The sequence below is a fragment of the Helianthus annuus genome, chromosome 13 (genome assembly GCF_002127325.2).
Source record: "Helianthus annuus cultivar XRQ/B chromosome 13, HanXRQr2.0-SUNRISE, whole genome shotgun sequence".
NCBI lineage: Eukaryota > Viridiplantae > Streptophyta > Magnoliopsida > Asterales > Asteraceae > Helianthus > Helianthus annuus.
This window is the reverse complement of record NC_035445.2, coordinates 150,408,868-150,427,543: the sequence shown is the minus strand read 5'-3', so window position 1 is coordinate 150,427,543 and position 18,676 is coordinate 150,408,868. Positions and strand designations below refer to the sequence as shown.

The window sequence follows — 18,676 nt, the reverse complement described above, 5'->3', positions numbered from 1 at the left end:
CGGTGACGTAAATCCATTGATTGTAATCAGTGTATTCGAAGAACGATTTGATACAATTTTTCCAAGTACCAAAATCAACTTCTCATTTCTGCTTTGGTGGTCTTGTAGCGGTTCCGGTCTCAAGTTCAGCTTGAGCAATTGGGTTCAACTAATTCAAAGACATTTTGATTGATTAAAAACAAGAGTTTGCTGATCAGAGGTTAATTTCGCTGATATGCTCGATGAAGAGCAATTTCGCTGGTAATGAGGTTAATTTCTCCGAAGAACTGACAGAAATTCGCGAACCAAAACAACTTCGCCGACAACTTCGTTGATCAAATAACTTCGCCGGAACGAGGATGGGTCCTGCACGAGCGAAGATAGCTAATTCCGCTGAGACAATTAACAAACATGATAGTTTGGCTAATTTCGCTAATCACCGTGATAAAAACGCTGTGGTTCTTTATCACTGTCCTCGAAGTCGCCTTCGATAAATTTGCTAAAGGGTTAATGACTCTATTTCGCCACCAATTAACAAATTCGCTCGTGTTTGATCGGCGAATTTGTTAATTATGCGATATTCCAATTAAATCCGCTATATTCAAAAGTATATTCGCTGTATTCAAGTTTATCTACGCTGACCAGAGGGTTTAACACGAACTAAAACCCTCTAATCACCAAAAAACGACTCAAAAACCATGTTTCTTTGCATCAAAATGTCCAAAATGACTCCCCAGTCACTGATTAACAAAAACCTATCACCAAATCAATCCATTTTAAGCCCAAAAATTTGAAAAACTTGAAACTTTTGAAAAAACCTTCAAAACTTGAAGAATCTTAACACAAACACAACAACCAAGAGCACTAAGGCTCTGATACCAAATTGTAGATCTCAATATCAATCCGGATCACAGTGGTTGATTCTTTTAGTCCAAAACACCTATTGATTAGGTGTTTGCACTATGAGAAAGTTAAGAAAAATCATAGAATGAAGATGAAGCTAATGGTTTGATGATTACAACAAGTGTTGTATTGAATCCAAACAAGTAAATAAGCAATAGAGCGCCTGGACTATCAATAATGATCAAATATAAACAACATAAGGTTTTCACCAAGACTAGCCAAAAGCTTGGCTAGGGCAACATCTCATTAGTTTATATAGTGTCTGACTTGCCAGCATAATTATAATTATGCTGGAATATTAACTACACCAAGTCAGATTTGCTACTTACAAAACATTACAACTTTAGTCCCTAGACTTCAATAAAGCTACAAAGTATAACAAAATCAATCCAGTACAAGTATCAACGATCTCACAAGATCCAACACACTTTCTATATTTAAATTTTCGACTTCTAATGAAATAAATATGTACAACACATGAAATTCATGCGAAGTGTAGAAGATAATAAAAAAGTTGACACGTATACTTTAAGTTAGGGGTAATGGTCCATACAAATATATAGCAGGAAGCCATAAAAATATGTTCTACAAGTACGTAATTACGTCATGGTATATAATACGTAACGTTACAAAATCACGTAGCGTTATAATTATTTCAGGGTAAAATGCATATAACGTAATTACGTTCTGATACGTAATTTTGTAACGTTATACAAAATATCACTTAACGTTATACAAAATAAGGCGTAATCACGTAGCTTGTAAATTAAAAAAATGAAAAAAACTATAATAATAGCCTAATCAAATTAAAAGAATAAAATGTTATTTTTATGGTGTAATTTTTTTAATATATGAGAAAGTTATGTGTGTTCAAAAATAGTAGGGGAAGTAGATTCAAAAGTAAAAAATAGTGGATCTTCATATCTTGTCATTTCCCATTTGTTTTTGTACGTGGTTCAATTTTTTTTTTTTGTGCTACTTAAATCTCGATCATTGAAATTCTTAGATCAATAACCAATATTATATCCTACATTTCCTACAATTATAATACTTTATACTTTGTGCAAGATTATCTTCTTAAATTTATATACCTTTTATTGACTTCATATTAAAATTCTAGAAGTATAGCAATATATTGTTTCTACTTTCTACTATGTTGGTCTAACGAATCTATGAAAAGAAAATTTGGATATGATTGAATGATGTTTACTCTAACCACCCATTTCATGCATGCATCTTTAATGTTTGTGATCAAGAGTGATTAACAAGTCCCTCTCCATTTTAACAAATGATGCACATGCAACGTTGAATTTTGACCCTTCTAAGATGGAACATTCAATGTAGCATGAGTAGGATAGCCATATAATTTGTAGTATTATTATATTATATTCAAATAACCATGCATCCACCATTTATCAATTATTTACTTATTTTTAAAACCACAGATTTATGTTTTGCATTAAAAAAATGAATGAATAGTACACACAGAGCATGTGACTATAGGTGGTGTAGGTATGGAGAGCCTCATTCTCAAGGCAATGGGTCGTTACGTCGGTATCATGTGAAAGTGGTTTGGAAGGGATGGACCTAAGGGGGTGGGGGATGAACCCCTTTATATATATATATATATATATATATATATATATATATATATATATATATATATATATATATATATATATATATATATATATATATATATATATATATATATATATATAGGGTTAGGTTCATTAGTGAACAACCCCCTTGATTGTGAACACTAGTGAACCAATCCTAGCCCTTGATTATCAATACACAAGCGTAAACACAAGTGTAAATCAATGGCCAAGATTTGATGATGAAAATACACTAGTGTATATTACGATCTGATGATGTAAATCAATGGTCAGGATTTGTTCACTCAGTTCACAAATACACTAGTGTTCACTCTAGAACCTCACCATATATATATATATATATATATATATGTATGTATAGGTATATGTGAGAGAAGGGAGGCCCGTGAAGAACGTCGGGTGGCAGCCGGAAAGGACGGGACGGGGCAAGGGGGCGGTGTGGGGGACCGGCGCCGGGCCTAAGCCGGGCCCCATACCGCTTGGTCTTATAGCACTCTTTTTTTTACAAGGACAAAGATCCGGTACCGGTGATTGCGTTTGCTCAAAATAGAATTAAATGTATGCACAATTGCACACTACATCTAGGGTCAACATATGCCTAACTTTAACCTTTTTTTTTTCTTTTTTAAAACAAATGATTTATCTAAAGCGTATTATCTGAAGTACATTGCTAACTTTTGGTAGCAACAATTTGCAAGGTGTAGATCAACAGTTATAATCTCCGAGATCAAACACGACTGCACCAAACTCTTGAAACAATACATGAGTGTCAGATCTAGACTAAAATTTTAGGGATGGCGTTCAATTTTTTTTATCGTACTTCATACAATGCAAATGAAATAAAAAAAATCACGATAATAAATAAAGTTAAACACAACCTTGATAGATTTATCCTCTTCGATTTTTGAAAATTTGAAATCGAGCCATTACATTCTCTTCTTTTACTTTATCAAAAGTTTCTCTTTCAACCGCTCAAATTGGAGCATTGTTCAAATATTCCTCATCCATTCGATTGCGTAAATCCGTCTTGATTAGCTTCAGTTTAGAAAACCATCTTTCAACGGTTGCGGTTGCAACCGGTAAAACCAACGCTAGATTCAATATCCGATAAACCAAAGGAAAAGTATAATGTTTTCCGGTTTCCACCATTACAAGAGTGAGGTTACACATTCCATTCAATTTTGCAAATGTATCATCTTCCTTTAAAGTGAGATAAAAGACCATAAGATTACCCGGAAGACACTATCTTTCTTCTTTAGTAAAATCATACGGACACATCTCTTCTTTAGTAAAATCACACGGATACATCTCAGAAAATGGTATTATCAAAGATATGTCAAACTTAGAAAACGAATCACAAGGATTTAAACCAGACATATTTTCTATCAAACTAGTTGAGACCTCATTGAATCCATTTCCAAGTTATTGAATTTGCATATCCAAAACTATATTAAAAACTTTAACTTCAAAATGATGTCGATTAGTAATGAAAGTCTTTTTGTTTCTTTGACTATAATAACTTTCCATCAGATCTAACATCTCAATCTTATTTTTTTTTCCACAAAAAGATGTCACTCTTGCCCATCATCAACAATATTTAATCTATGTTGTCAAAGGCGCATAGGCCTCTCTCGAAGCCTAGACGCAAGGCGCTAGGAAAGCGAGCTTTTTTTAAGCAAGACGTATAGTATAAAAATGCCATTTTTAGGGGTATTAGACATGTTTTAGGCTTGTTCAGAGCTAATTTAATAATAGACATCTAATAATTATCACATTAATACTCTTCCTACATATATAATTAGATTTCAATAGGCTAAATCTATTTGGACACCCTCCCTGCCTATTTGGACACTTTTTGTGCCCTAGACGCCTTGTATAGGGCTATACGAGGCGTCTAAGCACTGAATTCAAGGGGGTCTCAGAGGGTGTCAGGCACAAAGTTTAAGAAACCCTATACGAAGAGTACAGCCCTATACGAGGCGTCTTAGGCTAGGGTTTTTTTTGGCTGAAATAAGGGGTGTTTTGGTGGTTTTTGGTATGGTTTTTTTTGATAGTTTTTGAAGATGTGTTTTTTGGTTGAAAATTTTTTTGGTTTTAAAAAAAGTTTTGTTTTTTTTTTTTTTTTGTTTTTTACACTATAAAAAAGTTATTGTTTTTTAAAAATCAACTATTTTAAAAATCGGCTCTTTAAATATATTATATCGATTAAATATTATAATGTTTTTAACATTTTACTTTTTTAAATATTATTCTTCCGATTAAAATTTTATCTCATTCAAATATTGTTTCCGTATTATATTCAGGGGATATATTGTTTCCGTATTATATTCAAAACATATTTTGTTTCCGTATTCAGGGGAAAACCGTGATCATCTCGTGTCTCTTTCTTCTTAGAACTCTTTGAACGGCTTAGGCTCGCTTTGGGTTTTTGGGACCTTATAACCGACTGTTGAGAGGCCTGTGACGGAACGCACGATTTGTGGCGAGGTTTATCGTACTTACTTTGTCGGGAACCTTCAAAGCACGTGTTTGCATCACCGAAGGAGCTTCTCCTCAATTCTTCATCTATACGAGAGGCCTCATCCAACCTTTGTTGTACCTGCTTTGTTGTTGGTCGGCCACGAGTATTTTGTTGGACAACTGGTGGTTTCTTGGTAGATTTCTTTGGAGTCAACACCGCTTTAATCTTTGACATCAGGCTTTTTTGTTGAGCTGGGGGGTGCGACTCTAATTGTTGTCTAACAATATTTAGCTCTTCGACCACGTTAACGTCATCGTCTATCAATTTACAACTTTGGAAGTTAAGTTTCCGCCAGAAGACGTCTATGTCTTCGAGTTGAATTGGACGCTCTGCACGGTTAAAAACAACATTGTTTAAGTCACATGATTAACGGATATATATATCACACAAGTGTTGTACGTTTAACAATTATTACCTTCACGCATGTACTTTTCAATCCTACAAGCACAGGGCAACCCACAGCTGTACCACATTTGGCAACCACATGATGAATGAAAGCGCTCCAAGACATCTAGCTTCCTAATTGCCTCTCCACTCAACAAGTCAAGGGCTGTATGGGATACTTTTCCAAGTAGGTGTTGAAACAACGGGTGTTTGTGGTGGTTCATTCTTTTTTCGATGCTTTCTCGAAAAGTCTTCCTTATTTCACCGAACTGTGTCTCAACTATATCCCGGACACAACCAACTACACGGTCCAGCGAGCTCCTATCTAGGACGTATCTCTTTAAGTTGGCGTGTTGGCTCTCAACTCTGTTTGTGGTACGATTACCAAAGTTGCGCCTTTTATCAGTCCACGCAAAGACGAACATCTCCTTATAGTCTTTTAGCCAGTTATCGTACACGTAATTGAAGACTCCTAAAAAGTAAAAATAATTTAATAAAATTTGCATAGGTGAGTCGTATGTTATTAGAAAAACTTACTAGAACGTTTGCACTCCACAAGTCGCTTTCGCATGTTGCGCAAGTGGTACTCGTAGATGGGTATGGATGGAGACTCAATCAATGTCCCCCAGAATGACAAAAATTTTTCCCAGTCTTCGTCTGTGAAGGCACCCTTGCAGTGCTTCATAACATTCTGTTGTATATGCCACTTGCAAAGAAGCCTGGAGGCGTCTGGAAATACTTTAGCACACGCGCCCATAAGGGCTAGGTCTCTATCCGTTAAAATCACACGTGGCTCCATACATTCATCCAACATTGACTTGACCCTCTCAAGCACCCACACAAAGTTATCACCCCGTTCTTTACTAACAACGGCATGCGCGATAATAAACGATTTGTTGGTAGGCGTCATACCAACAATCTGGATAAATGGCATATTGTATATATTTGTCTTGTACGTCGCATCGATCAGCATGACGTGGGGGAATGCACGCCACATGTCTCTCGAGTCCCGATGAAGAAAGAAGATCTCTGTTACGATCTCTGTTCCGGGTTCCTCCCGTGTCTCGTAAATAAAGTCGTTGTTTATCAGCATGTTTTCTAGTGACTGGATGGGAGTCAATCCTTGTCTTTGTTCGGCTATAATCTTCGCCACAACGTTTTGAACGTCTTTCTGAACATGAAACCTGTCGGGGTCCTGCTTCCTTATCGTTTGAAATATTTTGCGCGGCTCCATGTTTTGAGCTGTCAGCTGCTCGATCAGTTTCATTTCGCTTGGAGTAAACCTTCGCACAAACGCGTGGGCCGACAGGTCCTCACAAATTCGTGGTTATGTTCAATTTTTCCGTCTTTAATCTCCCAGGTTTCATACGGGTGGTTTCGCACAGTCAGCAGGTAAAACGGGCAACCAGTTTTTTTGCTTTCGGCTTTTCTAAGTGTTGCTGTAGTCCGGTGCTCACCACCACGATCACATTCAAGCCATACCCTCCCGGTTCTTCCCCAGGTTTTCTTTGATCGACGGGTGACAATAACGTAACCATCCACGTTTGCTATTTCTTGTATCCGATTCTTTAGTTCATCTAAAGAGTTGAAAACCTGTAACATCGACAATAATAATAATAATAATAATAATAATAAATAATAATAATAATAATTATAATAAATAACTAAATAATAAATAATAATAATAATAATTAAATAATAATAAAAAAATAGTAATTAATACCTGCTTTTTTAAGTACGGACTGTCCGGGATGGGAGGTGTCTCACCACCATATCTACCATATCCACCATAACCACCATATCCACCATATCCACCATATCCTCCAACGTCCGGATTGTTTTGATGAACGTAAGGAGTACCCGGGGAAATGAATTGCTGATGACCACCGTATCCACCGTATCCACCGTCTCCTCCGTATCCACCGTCTCCTCCGTATCTACTGTCTCCTCCGTATCCACCATTTCCTCCATATCCACTGTCTCCTCCGTAAGAATATTCACACCCGTATCTATAATCCGGATACCCTTGTTGCGTCGGATAACTTGGTTGACTAGCATGGTATGAGTCATCTACAGGGGCTGTTTCATCAACAGGGGGATGCTTGTTCAAATCTAGAAACGGTCTGTTTTGTTCTCCTTGTATACTAGACACAACCTCCTCTTGCTCATTAGAATCGGGAACGCCAGACTCCTCCAAAATAAACAATCGTATCATCATTAGTAAATAATAAACTAAAACAACTTCTAATTAAAACATTTAAGCTAATAACTGTTACCGGAACTCTTTCGGTCTCCCAGTTGTCGCTAGAATACTGCCAGAAGAAATAGTTGTCGTCCCAGTATGATGACATTTCAACACTTGGGGATGATAAGAACACAAATGCAAACAACAATTCTTTCGAAGAAATACAAGAAGAAGCAGAATGAATGAAATGTTGAATGATCGGGTGGACAAAGAATGCATTGTATGTTGCACTTTATGTGAGACATAGACGCCTCGTATAACTCTAGACTTCTCGTATAGCTTTAAGTCACATGTCAAACAGTCAGACACATAGTCAAATCAGTCACTAAGACGCCTCGTATAGGCCTATACGAGGCGTCTTAGTACCCTCATATCGGTCCCTCGTACAGGCCTAGACTCCCCGTCTGATGTGACTAATGTGACGTTGTACGAGGTGCAGAAGCTGGTCGGGAAAAGCAACCCTATACGCCTCGTATAGCCCTATACGAGGCGTCTACAAGGGTGTGAAAATAGGCATTAAGGTGTGTAAATATGTAGACCCATATATATAAGAAAAATAAAAGTTGTTAAAAAGAAAAGAAAAAGAAAAAGGAAAGCCTAACAAATAGGTTTAGACTTTAGACTTAAAACACGTGGATACAATAAAAAAAGGAAATAAATAAGTCCAAGTCAAACATAAGAAATAAAAATAAAGGGAAAGCTCAAGTCAAAAGAAGTCCAAGTCAAACATAAGAAATAAAAATAAAGGGAAAGCTCAAGTCAAAATAAGAAGTAAAAAGAACAGGAAAGCCCAGTAAACTTATAAACCCAAAGATTAACACTGTTAGGGTATCGTTCAAAAGAGAAAAGAATGCCGCTAGATGGAGCGCACAAAGAGAAGAAAGAAGAAGCATGTTGCAGATTAACACGTTCGTCATCTTTTTCATTGAAGAAGTAACATAATACAAAAAACTTAAAACAAATAAAAAATTACACTTTCAGAAAAAGTTGAGGGATAGCGGGTGCTACCCCTAACATAACACTACATCCGCCCCTGCAATACAATACAAAAACATAAAAAAGACTTGAACATTATCAGTTGAAACCGATTAACCAAAAATAAAGCAATTTGGTCATAATCCTAGATCGATATTCGTCAAGAATCACATGATGGGCTACATTAAACAATAGAACTATTGTAAAAATTTGATTATCCTGCTGTTGTCATAGGAGTGTAGGGGGAGACTACACCAGATATGGGTCATGTTCGTTATGGTTATACACATTAGGCTGGTTTTGTATTAGTTCTTACTTCTTAGGAATTAGCCCCTATAATTCATTCCAAAAGCGACCTTACTAGCTTCTTCCTCCTCACAATTCTTATTCTTCATAATTATTAACGTTTATTTTTTAGGAAAATGAACCAGGAAGTTGTTAATGTGTGGAAAAAAAAAAAAAACAAAATGAAAATTGTTACCAAAACGAAGAAGAAAAAAGGAAAAATGGGTGCTAGGACATGGAGTTTGGATAACCTTTTTATTGGGCCGAAAGGAACAAACCCAAAACCCAACAACAACTTTTGGGCCTTGCTGTTGAGCCGAAAGAACAACACACTTGGTACATATGAATATGATACTCAAAACTACATAAAAATATAGAATTAATGCAATGGCGGATCCAACCAACCCTGTATTGTATGTTCACATGAACCCACTAGGTTTGGAAAAAATGGAAAAAAAAAATAGTGAGAACCTTGTATGATTTGAAAAAAAAAAAAATAATGAGAATCTACCAAAACGAACCCACTAAAAAAAGTTTCTGGATCCGTCACTGAATTAATGCATTTCCAAACCATCACATTTAAAGTAATGCATCAATTTGCTAAAAATGATGTAAAAAATGGTATTAAATCGATACAATATCATGTTTTCTATGCAATATCATGCAAACAACGTTTCTTTCACTTCTTTCACCATTGACCATTGTGAGCGGATGCAATCACCTCATTAAACAACTTATCGTTCCTGCCTTTCCAAAGTCTCCAACATGTTAAGTATATTATTGCCTGGACTATTTTCTTTCTTATCTTCGATGCCCTCAACCCGATCATAGACACCATTAAGTTGTCGATAGAATCATAAGGAGAAAATTTAAGAATTCTGGTCCATGTACAAATTTGTTCCCAAGTAGACATTGCTTCCGAGCATTGATCTAGAATGTTATTAACCGATTCCGTATGACAACCACATACTTGACACAAGGTAGAAGAAAGGGCCATACTTCTTACTGTTCCAAGTGAAAACTTGAGTTGCCTTATTTAGGTCCAAGTCTTCCATTTGCCTTTTAGAGGAGAAGTCAGCATGTTCAAACTTTGGCAAATAGAGTATTATGTATTAGTTGGTGTAGAGTAGAGTGGAATAGAATAGAATACCTACCCTTTAGTCAGGGTGGGCGGCCGCACCCCTTGGAAAAAAATTTTCTTGTATATTTTAGGCAAAAAAACCCCACCGCACCCCTTGAAAATATGGCTAAACACCTCATCCGCACCCCCAACAAATAATTTCTGGGTCCGCCACCGATAGAATAATATTTTTCGTTCAAAATATGATGGACTTGTTTTCCTGAATTGAATTATGCACCCTTTTGTTATTGTTTACGGATTTGATTACATTGACCCAAAGGTGTCTGACTTATACCTCTACCACCATTTAACAAGTAAAGTAAGGTTCGACTCTCGGATCCCACCAACAAGTTTAGTCACTACTAGAGTTGTAATCGAGTCGACCCGAGTCAGGTTGGACTCGAGCTTGAGCTTAAACGAACCAACATGGCTCACGAGCCGATCTAGGCCTAGTTCAGGTTCGACTCGTTTTCAACCAAGCCGGTTTTGAGCCAGGTTTTTTTCGAACGAGCTTCAACCGAGCTGAGCCACAAGCCACAAACATTTTAAACACCGGAAGCCACCAGTAACTTCTCCCACCTTACCAATAAAATAAATAAAAATAAATAAATAAATATATTGGATTTCAAAAACCTTTCACCTTCGTTCTCTCTCTCTCGGTCACCAACACCAACATCCACCACCCGACCATCCACCTACCTTCGCCGTGCGCTACCATCCACCATCTCGCTCGGTGTATTTTCTTGTTTTTCGTTAAACTTGTGTGTTTATTTAGTAGACTGTAGATTTTATTTCTTTTCTAACTTTGTTTCTGTGAATTTTGGGGGAAGATTGTTGCATGGGGATTAGTTCGGTTTGCCTATATATGATATCAGCTTCAGATTCATTGATAATATATTGGTTGAATAGGGGGTTATGCATGAGTGAAGTCGGTTGGATAATGTGGAGTTTTTAGTCGATTTTGTTTATACGTTTGAAGTGGGTAACTGTTTTCAAGTTTGAAGACATAAATGTTGATATAGTTTGATCTTTGATGTAATCTGGGAGTAGGGGGTGCAAACGAGCCGAGCTGACTCGTAAGTAGTTTTTCAAGTTCGAAGCTCGGGCTCGGTTCATTTATTATTTGTTAATTAGTTTATATTGATTATATTTGTTTATCATTGATAATTAAGTTATTTTTCATAATTTTATAAATAGTAAATATTATTATTATATTTAAATATCTATATAATATATTAATTAAATATTATATAAACGGTGGGCTCGTTTAGGCTCGCGAGTTGGCTCGAGCTCAATAAGCGAAGCTCGGGATCGGGCTCTTTTAGTAAATGAACTTCTTTTTAGTCCCGGGCTCAAGTTCGTTTATGCTCGGCTCGTTTTGAGATTTTTTTTTTCTGGCTTAGCTTGGGAGTAGCTTGGCTTGTTTGCACCCAGTTTGGGAGTTATGATATGTGGGGGTTGCTATGGTTTCAAACGGGGATGAGGTTTATGTGTTTAAAGTTTAAACAAATTATGATCGGTTTGTTGTTTGATTGGTACTTTACTTGTTTTTTACACACGTGGTTAATATTCTTACTCTTGTATAAGTATACTTGACCCGTTTGGTGGTAGGATTTTTGGAGCTTTGATTGTTGATGTTGGTTGTAATTTGTAAAATTGTGTATTGAGTGTTTAAATATGAAAACTTATATTTATATGTGTGGATTATGCTTGAATTTTGGCGAAACTTGTTTGTATTGTAATGTGGGTATTTCTTTGGGATGGTTCGGTTTGATTGAAGTTAAGAGTTGTGTTAGGATGGTCTTGGGCGAAAATTGTTTGAAACCTGGTTTACAAAAAAAAATCAATAAAAATGTTAAAAAAAGTTATTAAACCCCCCCAAAAATGTTAGTTTTGTCGAGTAAATTATTTCGTTACATTCAGTTGCCTCTTTTTGCAGTTATGTCCAACCAACTGGAGCCAAGTGCGGCCAGGGGCCGCAAGAGAGGCCGTGATCAGGCCGAGAGCTCAGCAGCCGCTGAGGAGAGAGCTGCAGTAGCCCGTGTCATGGTAGATTCCTTTTGCTATGTTTGACAATGGAGCATTTATTTCATAATCAATGTATGGATTAGGTTTTTGTGCAACCACCTTTTTACGACACTTACAGTACTCAATTTTCATTCCAAATTAGTTGTATCAGGGTTTAGAGTATAAATCACTTGCTGAACGTCGCTGATTGTTTATGACGTTGTCATGCAGGTCACGGACGAACTGGACACTCCCTCCGCTGGAGAGGAGTTGATAATGCTGGTCCCGAGAACTCCAGCGGCAGCATTGAGTATGATCAACACTAGTGCGGTCGAATGCAATGCCGGTAATGCTCCCCACCAGAGCGCGGCATTCTACCTCAGCGTTCTTGCTAATTTATTCCCCGGATTGCTTCCATTGGCCAAAGAAGTTCTTCGAGAAACTGGATACACGGTCAAAGAGGTCACCGAAGATACAGCAGCCCAATACCACATAACACTTCAAGGTTGGATTGACGTTTCCACCGCCTTCGCCATTTTTGGCCAGTTCGCCCTGGTTATTTACAAAAATATTGATGATCGGACCTACGCGCGGTCCATGCAAAGCAGGGCAGCTGCAATTAAGAATGTGGCAGGAGTTGTGGGTGACCTCGTACCAGGTGGAGGGGACATCCTGTTGTCGGTATCAACTGCAAGGAACATTCGGACTATAGTTGGCAGAAACTCTAACTTCCGTGCTGGGTTGGTAAAGATTATCCTTGCTAATCGGGACGGTATGAGCCTATTGAACAGTGTCTGTAACCATCTGGCAGAAATCATCGGTTGGACTGAACGTCAGGTATGCGTAATGTCTTATGTTGAGTCAACCTTTTCAAGAGTCACGTAAACTTGTGGAGTTGGAAGCGGTAGACTGAATGGGTTTCTTTAGTGAGTTGTGGTGTCGTGTTCACAGGGATAACAGGATTAGCGGGGAGGATGGGTTATTTCGTTACGGGTTATTGTGTGTGATATGGCCCAGGTTTATGTAGGATCTTGAGTGTCAAAAACCTTATTGAGGCTTCATATTTGAGTGTGTATGGTTAGTCACGTCCTCATAGGGCAATGAGACGAGTTGGGTAGAATGTAGAAAAGGGTGTAGTAAATCCTTATTGATGTGATGCTGTGGGAGCTCTAGGCCGTTGTACGTGTCTAGATGTTTGTGTGTGAAGTGTAGCATCCTGGTAATGTTAAAGATGTAGGCAGTTGTTGCGTTGAGGCGACAATGAGTCTAAAGATGTAGGCAATGTCGCGTTGAGGCGACAATGAGTCTAAGGATGTAGGCAGTCATTGTCTTTGATGCGATGAGTCTAGATAACGTCTTGGTGATGTGATTGGGTTGTATGCTAGATTTCCGCTTTACGTGCCTTACATGGTTGTTTCAGATTGAAGTGTGGGTATCATGTATGCAAGTTGTATTAGATTATTATCATTATGAGTTTTCTTATGCCATATGCACTGCTGTGTCAGTTCTAGACAGGTAGTCATGGGTAATGACGTGCGTGTTAAACCGGGAAGTGGTGGTGTTCAACGAATCAAATAATGAATATTCAAACTAATCCAAGCGAATTTTTCAAATTTTTATTACTTGAATTCGAACTCGAATCGAATTCGAACAAATTTGATTGAGTTAATAGCCAAAATGGTCCCTGAGGTTTGCTCACTTTTGCCACTTTAGTCCAAAATCCAAATTTTTTAAATCTGGGTCCCTGAGGTTTGCATTTTGTTGTCATTTTAGTCCAAATTTCAAAAAAGTCTAATTTTGTCAATTTTTTTACAGAATTTTGTCTTTATCCTCATTTCTCATAAGGGCAAAATGGTCATTATAGATTATTATAAACTAATTTATATTAAAAAAATCAAAGAAAAGAAAAAAAAGAAACCCAGGTTGATCAGACCTGCACCCAATTTCATCACCACCACTATTAATCCACCACCACCACCATCTCTCTGTCTCCCTCCTTCACCCACCACCTCCAACAACACACCACCACAACCACCTTCAAACCTGCAACAACCCAAATCACTCTCCACACCGACACTTTCAACTTTTCCATCTCTATGCGACGAATCAAACGAAGCATCCGACGAGCACGACGCATTCATCAGCAAGTTTGACCTCAACCGGAACCCTAACCCCAAACCTGCAACAACCCACCGTCTCCATCAGCAAGTTTGACGAATCAGACGAAGCATCAGCAAGTTTGACGAATCAGACGAAGCATCCAACCGCCACTTTCTCCACCGGAACCCTAACCCCAAACCTGCAACAACCCAAATCAGCAACCAACACGATTCAACCCACCACCCCTACTGGAAACCCTAATCCCAAGAACCTGCAAACCACCCAAGTCAGCAACCACCACTATTAAACCCACCACCCCATCCACCATCACAACCCCCCACCGTCTCCACCATCACCACCCTCACCGAAACCCTAATCCCAAACAACCTGCAAACAACCCTAATCACCAACCACCTGCAAACAACCTAGATCCATCCGGAAGAGAGAGAGGGAGAAGAGAGAGAGACAGAGGCGGTTTTGTTGTTGTTGGGTCTTGCCCTAACCCACTGATCTTTCATCTGTGTTTTAACCCACTGATCTTTCATCCGTTAGTGTCTAACCACTGATCTTTCATCTGTGTTTTAATGTCGCCGGCGTGAGGAGGTGGCGGTGGTGGCGGCAGAGAGGAGTAGAGGGAGAGAGAGAGAGGTGGTGGTGGTGCTTGTGAAGAGAGAGAGGGTTTTTTTTAAAGAGGGTTTTTTTTTCTTTAATATAAATTACTTTATAATAATCTAGAATGACAGAATTGCCCTTATGAGAAATGAGGATAAAGACAAAATTCTGTAAAAAATTTGACAAAATTAGACTTTTTTGAAATCTGGACTAAAATGGCAACAAAATGCAAACCTCAGGGACCCAGATTTAAAAAATTTGGATTTTGGACTAAAGTGGCAAAAGTGAGCAAACCTCAGGGACCATTTTGGCTATTAACTCAATTTAATTTAATTCAAATTCACCCTAAATAATAAGTTATTATTACTTTTATTTGTAAAACTATTACAAACTATTTATTTATAATTTATAAAATACTTATCTACAAAATTAATAAACTATTGTTATATTAAATACTGGAATGGTAAAAGTAGTAGAGATTATGGGCTTTTAGAGTTTTGTGATGTAAATATGTAAAATGCGGGAATGGTAAAAGTAGTAGGGATTATGGACGTTTAGAGTGTAAATATGTAAATTTTGGGAATGGTAAAAGTAGTACGGGCTACGGACTTTTTGTCTTTTTGAGTTATGCGAAAATTTAGAAGGTTTTTTTCCATGTGTGTGTGTATTAATGTGTGTATATATATGTATATGTATGTATTATTTGAATTTGAATTTGAATTTCGAATCGAATTGTAAATTCGTATTTGCTTCGAATTCGATTACTGAACTTAAATTTGAATTGAATCGACTTCAAATTTTTGGAATCCTAATTCGAATCTTGATAATTGAATTCGAATCGAGTTGAATTTCGAACTCGAATCGAATACTAAACACTTCTACTGGGAAGAATGGGTAGTGTAATGGGTTGCAGAGTCGATTATGTACAATTGTTTTAGGTGGTGTCAAGCTCGAATTCGACCTTTAGGGTGCCGATTTTTTCTTCAATATGCATTGGAATCGTGTTGTATATGTTTATTTTGTTGAGATGTTTTATTGGTTTAGTTGATGTTATTTGGGCGAAACTAAGTTTACGTTTTCTGTTTGTGATCGGTTGTCGCCATTTTCTTATGTTCAATTGGTTGTAGCCATTTTCTTATGTTCAATGCTTAAACCAAAAAAGGAAATGGCGACAAACCGACATATTTCAAAGTGATTTTGACAAACATTGCACAAGGAAACTAAGTTTACGTTTTTGCTTGTGCTTGGTGTTAGCCGATAATATCTCCAAGATATTATTGGCATATATTCTGTAACCATTTTGTATATTCTCCTTTTTATTTAGTATTCCCTAATTGTAGCTAGTCAACATAATTGTAGCCTTTAGCCTTTAGTATCCTCCGATGAATGAATTCAAGGAACATTACTATTTCGCACTTGGTTGTCGCTATTTTCATGAAATTATATTGACCACATGTTTCTACATCTATATTTTGTGCAACCACCTTTGTAAGACTCTTATGGTACTCAATTTCCATTCCATATGAGTCGCATTAGGGTTTAGCATATAAATCGTTTGCTGAAAGTCGCTGATTGTTTACGTTGTTGTGACGCAGGTCATGAACGAACTGGACGGTCCCTCCGCTGGATTGTCTCATGCTCTCAGAAAATTCGAAGGTGGAAAGGAGTTGATAATGCTGATTAGTAGTCCAGATCCAACATCGAATATGTTCCACACTAGTGCGGTTGAATGCAATGCCGGTCATGCTCCCCACCAGAGCGCGGCATTCTACCTTAGCACTCTTGCTCTTTTATTTCCCGGATTGCTTCCATTGGCCAAAGAACTTCTTCAAGAAACAGGATACACTGTCAAAGAGGTCACCGAAGATACCGCAGCCCCCTACCACATAACACTTCAAGGTTGGATTAACAATCCCACCGCATACGCCATTTTTGCCCAGCTCGCCTTGGTTATTTACAAAAATATTGATAATCGGAGCTACGAGCGGTTCATGCTAAGAAGGGCAGCCGCAATTAAGAGCTTCGCAGGAGTTTGTGGCGATCTCGTGCCAGGTGGAGGGGACATCTTGTTGTCAATATCAACTGCAAAGAACATTCGGACCATAGTGGCGGCACACTGTAACTTCCGTGCTGGGTTGTTAACGGCTATCATTGGTAATCGGGACGGTTGGAGACCGTTGAACGGTGTCTGTAACTATTTGGCAGAAATCATCAGTTGGACTGAAATGGCTCCACTGCAGTTTATGTTGGAAGCACTTTGTTTAACTGATTCACCCGTACTTAGGGACTACCGGGTGAAACACGAGGTTATAAATCTGTGTGAGGCATATAAGCGAATCAATGAGACACCATACCGACAATATTTTCGAATTATGCACCCCACTGAAGCTCGTGTGACCATTGCCAAGTCCAGATTCCCGACTCTTGCTGAAGTTGCCAGGCGGTACTTGAGTGAACTAAAACACAGGGTCAGCCAATTTGCAGCATCTTCAAATGGTCAAAACACACTGGTGAATAACCTACTGTCAATTCACCGTGCACACATTACTAGACTCAACAGAGACACCAACTGGGTGTCCCAGTTGGTCAGTCCCACCTCTACTCTTCATAGAGACCCGGGTTCGAGTCCAGGCAGGGGGTATTCTGCCACCTTCTTCCCAGAGGGAAACGGACTCAGCTCGGGATGGGGTATTCACCGCCAGGCAGCATTGGGACGTTGCTAGCTTGTGGAGTGGGATCACTCCAGCGGCCGGGAGGTCCGTGCAATAACCCCCCCTAGACTCAACAGAGACAGTGCATACCTGCCTAAAGTCCAAGGAGATGACGATATATCGCGGGCAATCAGGTATCTCACCATATTGGTTCCGGTCCCACTTCACACTCAACACAAACTCACAACTGTGTAAACTTGAATGTGAATATACAGAAGGTAAAGATGAATAATATTATCGAAATTGACTGCTATATAAATAAACCTATATAGCCAGTACAAAACAAACGTGGAAAACAAAACAATAAATAAATAAACCTATCTTCTACCTAAAGAAAAGGTAAACATGGATACCCACTCTTCTACCCATCACCAACGTACACTTCCAATAAAATAGGTCAAACTTATACCAAGTCTACCTAATTTAAACTATTAATATAATCCAAATATAAACCAATAAATGCTTCATAGTTCCAAGTTTGCTGTCATGCATACACTCACGTGACCACTTGAAATGCAAACTTGAACCTTGCATTATCCTTAGCCGTGACCCGATAACGTGTCGACTTGTGTGACCAACAAACAAACCGAATAACCCAACACACCACACATGACATTGACAAGGCCATCAGGTATCTCACCACATTTGACACTGACGAGCCGGGGGGAGACTAATGAGTGTCAAAACTGTTGGAAGGTGTGGGGTTTTGTTGACAAAAGGTAATGAAATACATGTTACATTTACCTTGAATGTTTCTGTATGAAGTATATAAATGAACTAAACTAATCTTCGACGACAACAGGAACGACGAAGCAGCAGCTTCTTGGTTTTTTGATTGTGTGCAGGTAACCGAGGCTAAAAGAATTGAAGTTAACAATGGGTGTTTGTATTAGTTTTGCGGAATTTATTTTGGCTAAACCACTCGTGATGTTTTCCGGGAGAAGGGTTTTGTGTAAGTTGACTTTTGATCATAGTTTTGCCTATGTCTCAAGATTGGATTTTGTTAACCCCTTAAGCTTGGATTCAACTGTTTGTTCGGTTTATCGAAACGTTTGACTTTGTTGGAAATTTTAATCCAAGTTCTATCAATTTTTGGTTTCTTTACAATGTGTGTTGGATATCAAGCCTTTATCACTCTCACTCAAAACTCACGAATGAATATGAAAATGAAGTGTACGAAACATGCAGTAAAAGTAAAGAAAGGAAAACAACTAC

At 38.1% G+C, this 18,676-nt stretch overlaps 1 protein-coding gene across 1 annotated transcript; it reads left to right on the top strand.

The window, feature by feature from the left end:
• Positions 1 to 10,666: 10,666 nt before the first annotated feature.
• On the top strand, positions 10,667 to 18,676 carry LOC118485490. Its single transcript, XM_035981635.1, has 4 exons — positions 10,667 to 10,766; positions 11,971 to 12,080; positions 12,270 to 12,875; positions 16,346 to 18,676. The coding sequence occupies exons 2-4, from the start codon at positions 11,973 to 11,975 to the stop codon at positions 17,471 to 17,473; spliced, it is 1,842 nt and encodes a 613-aa protein (XP_035837528.1). The 5' UTR covers positions 10,667 to 10,766; positions 11,971 to 11,972; the 3' UTR covers positions 17,474 to 18,676.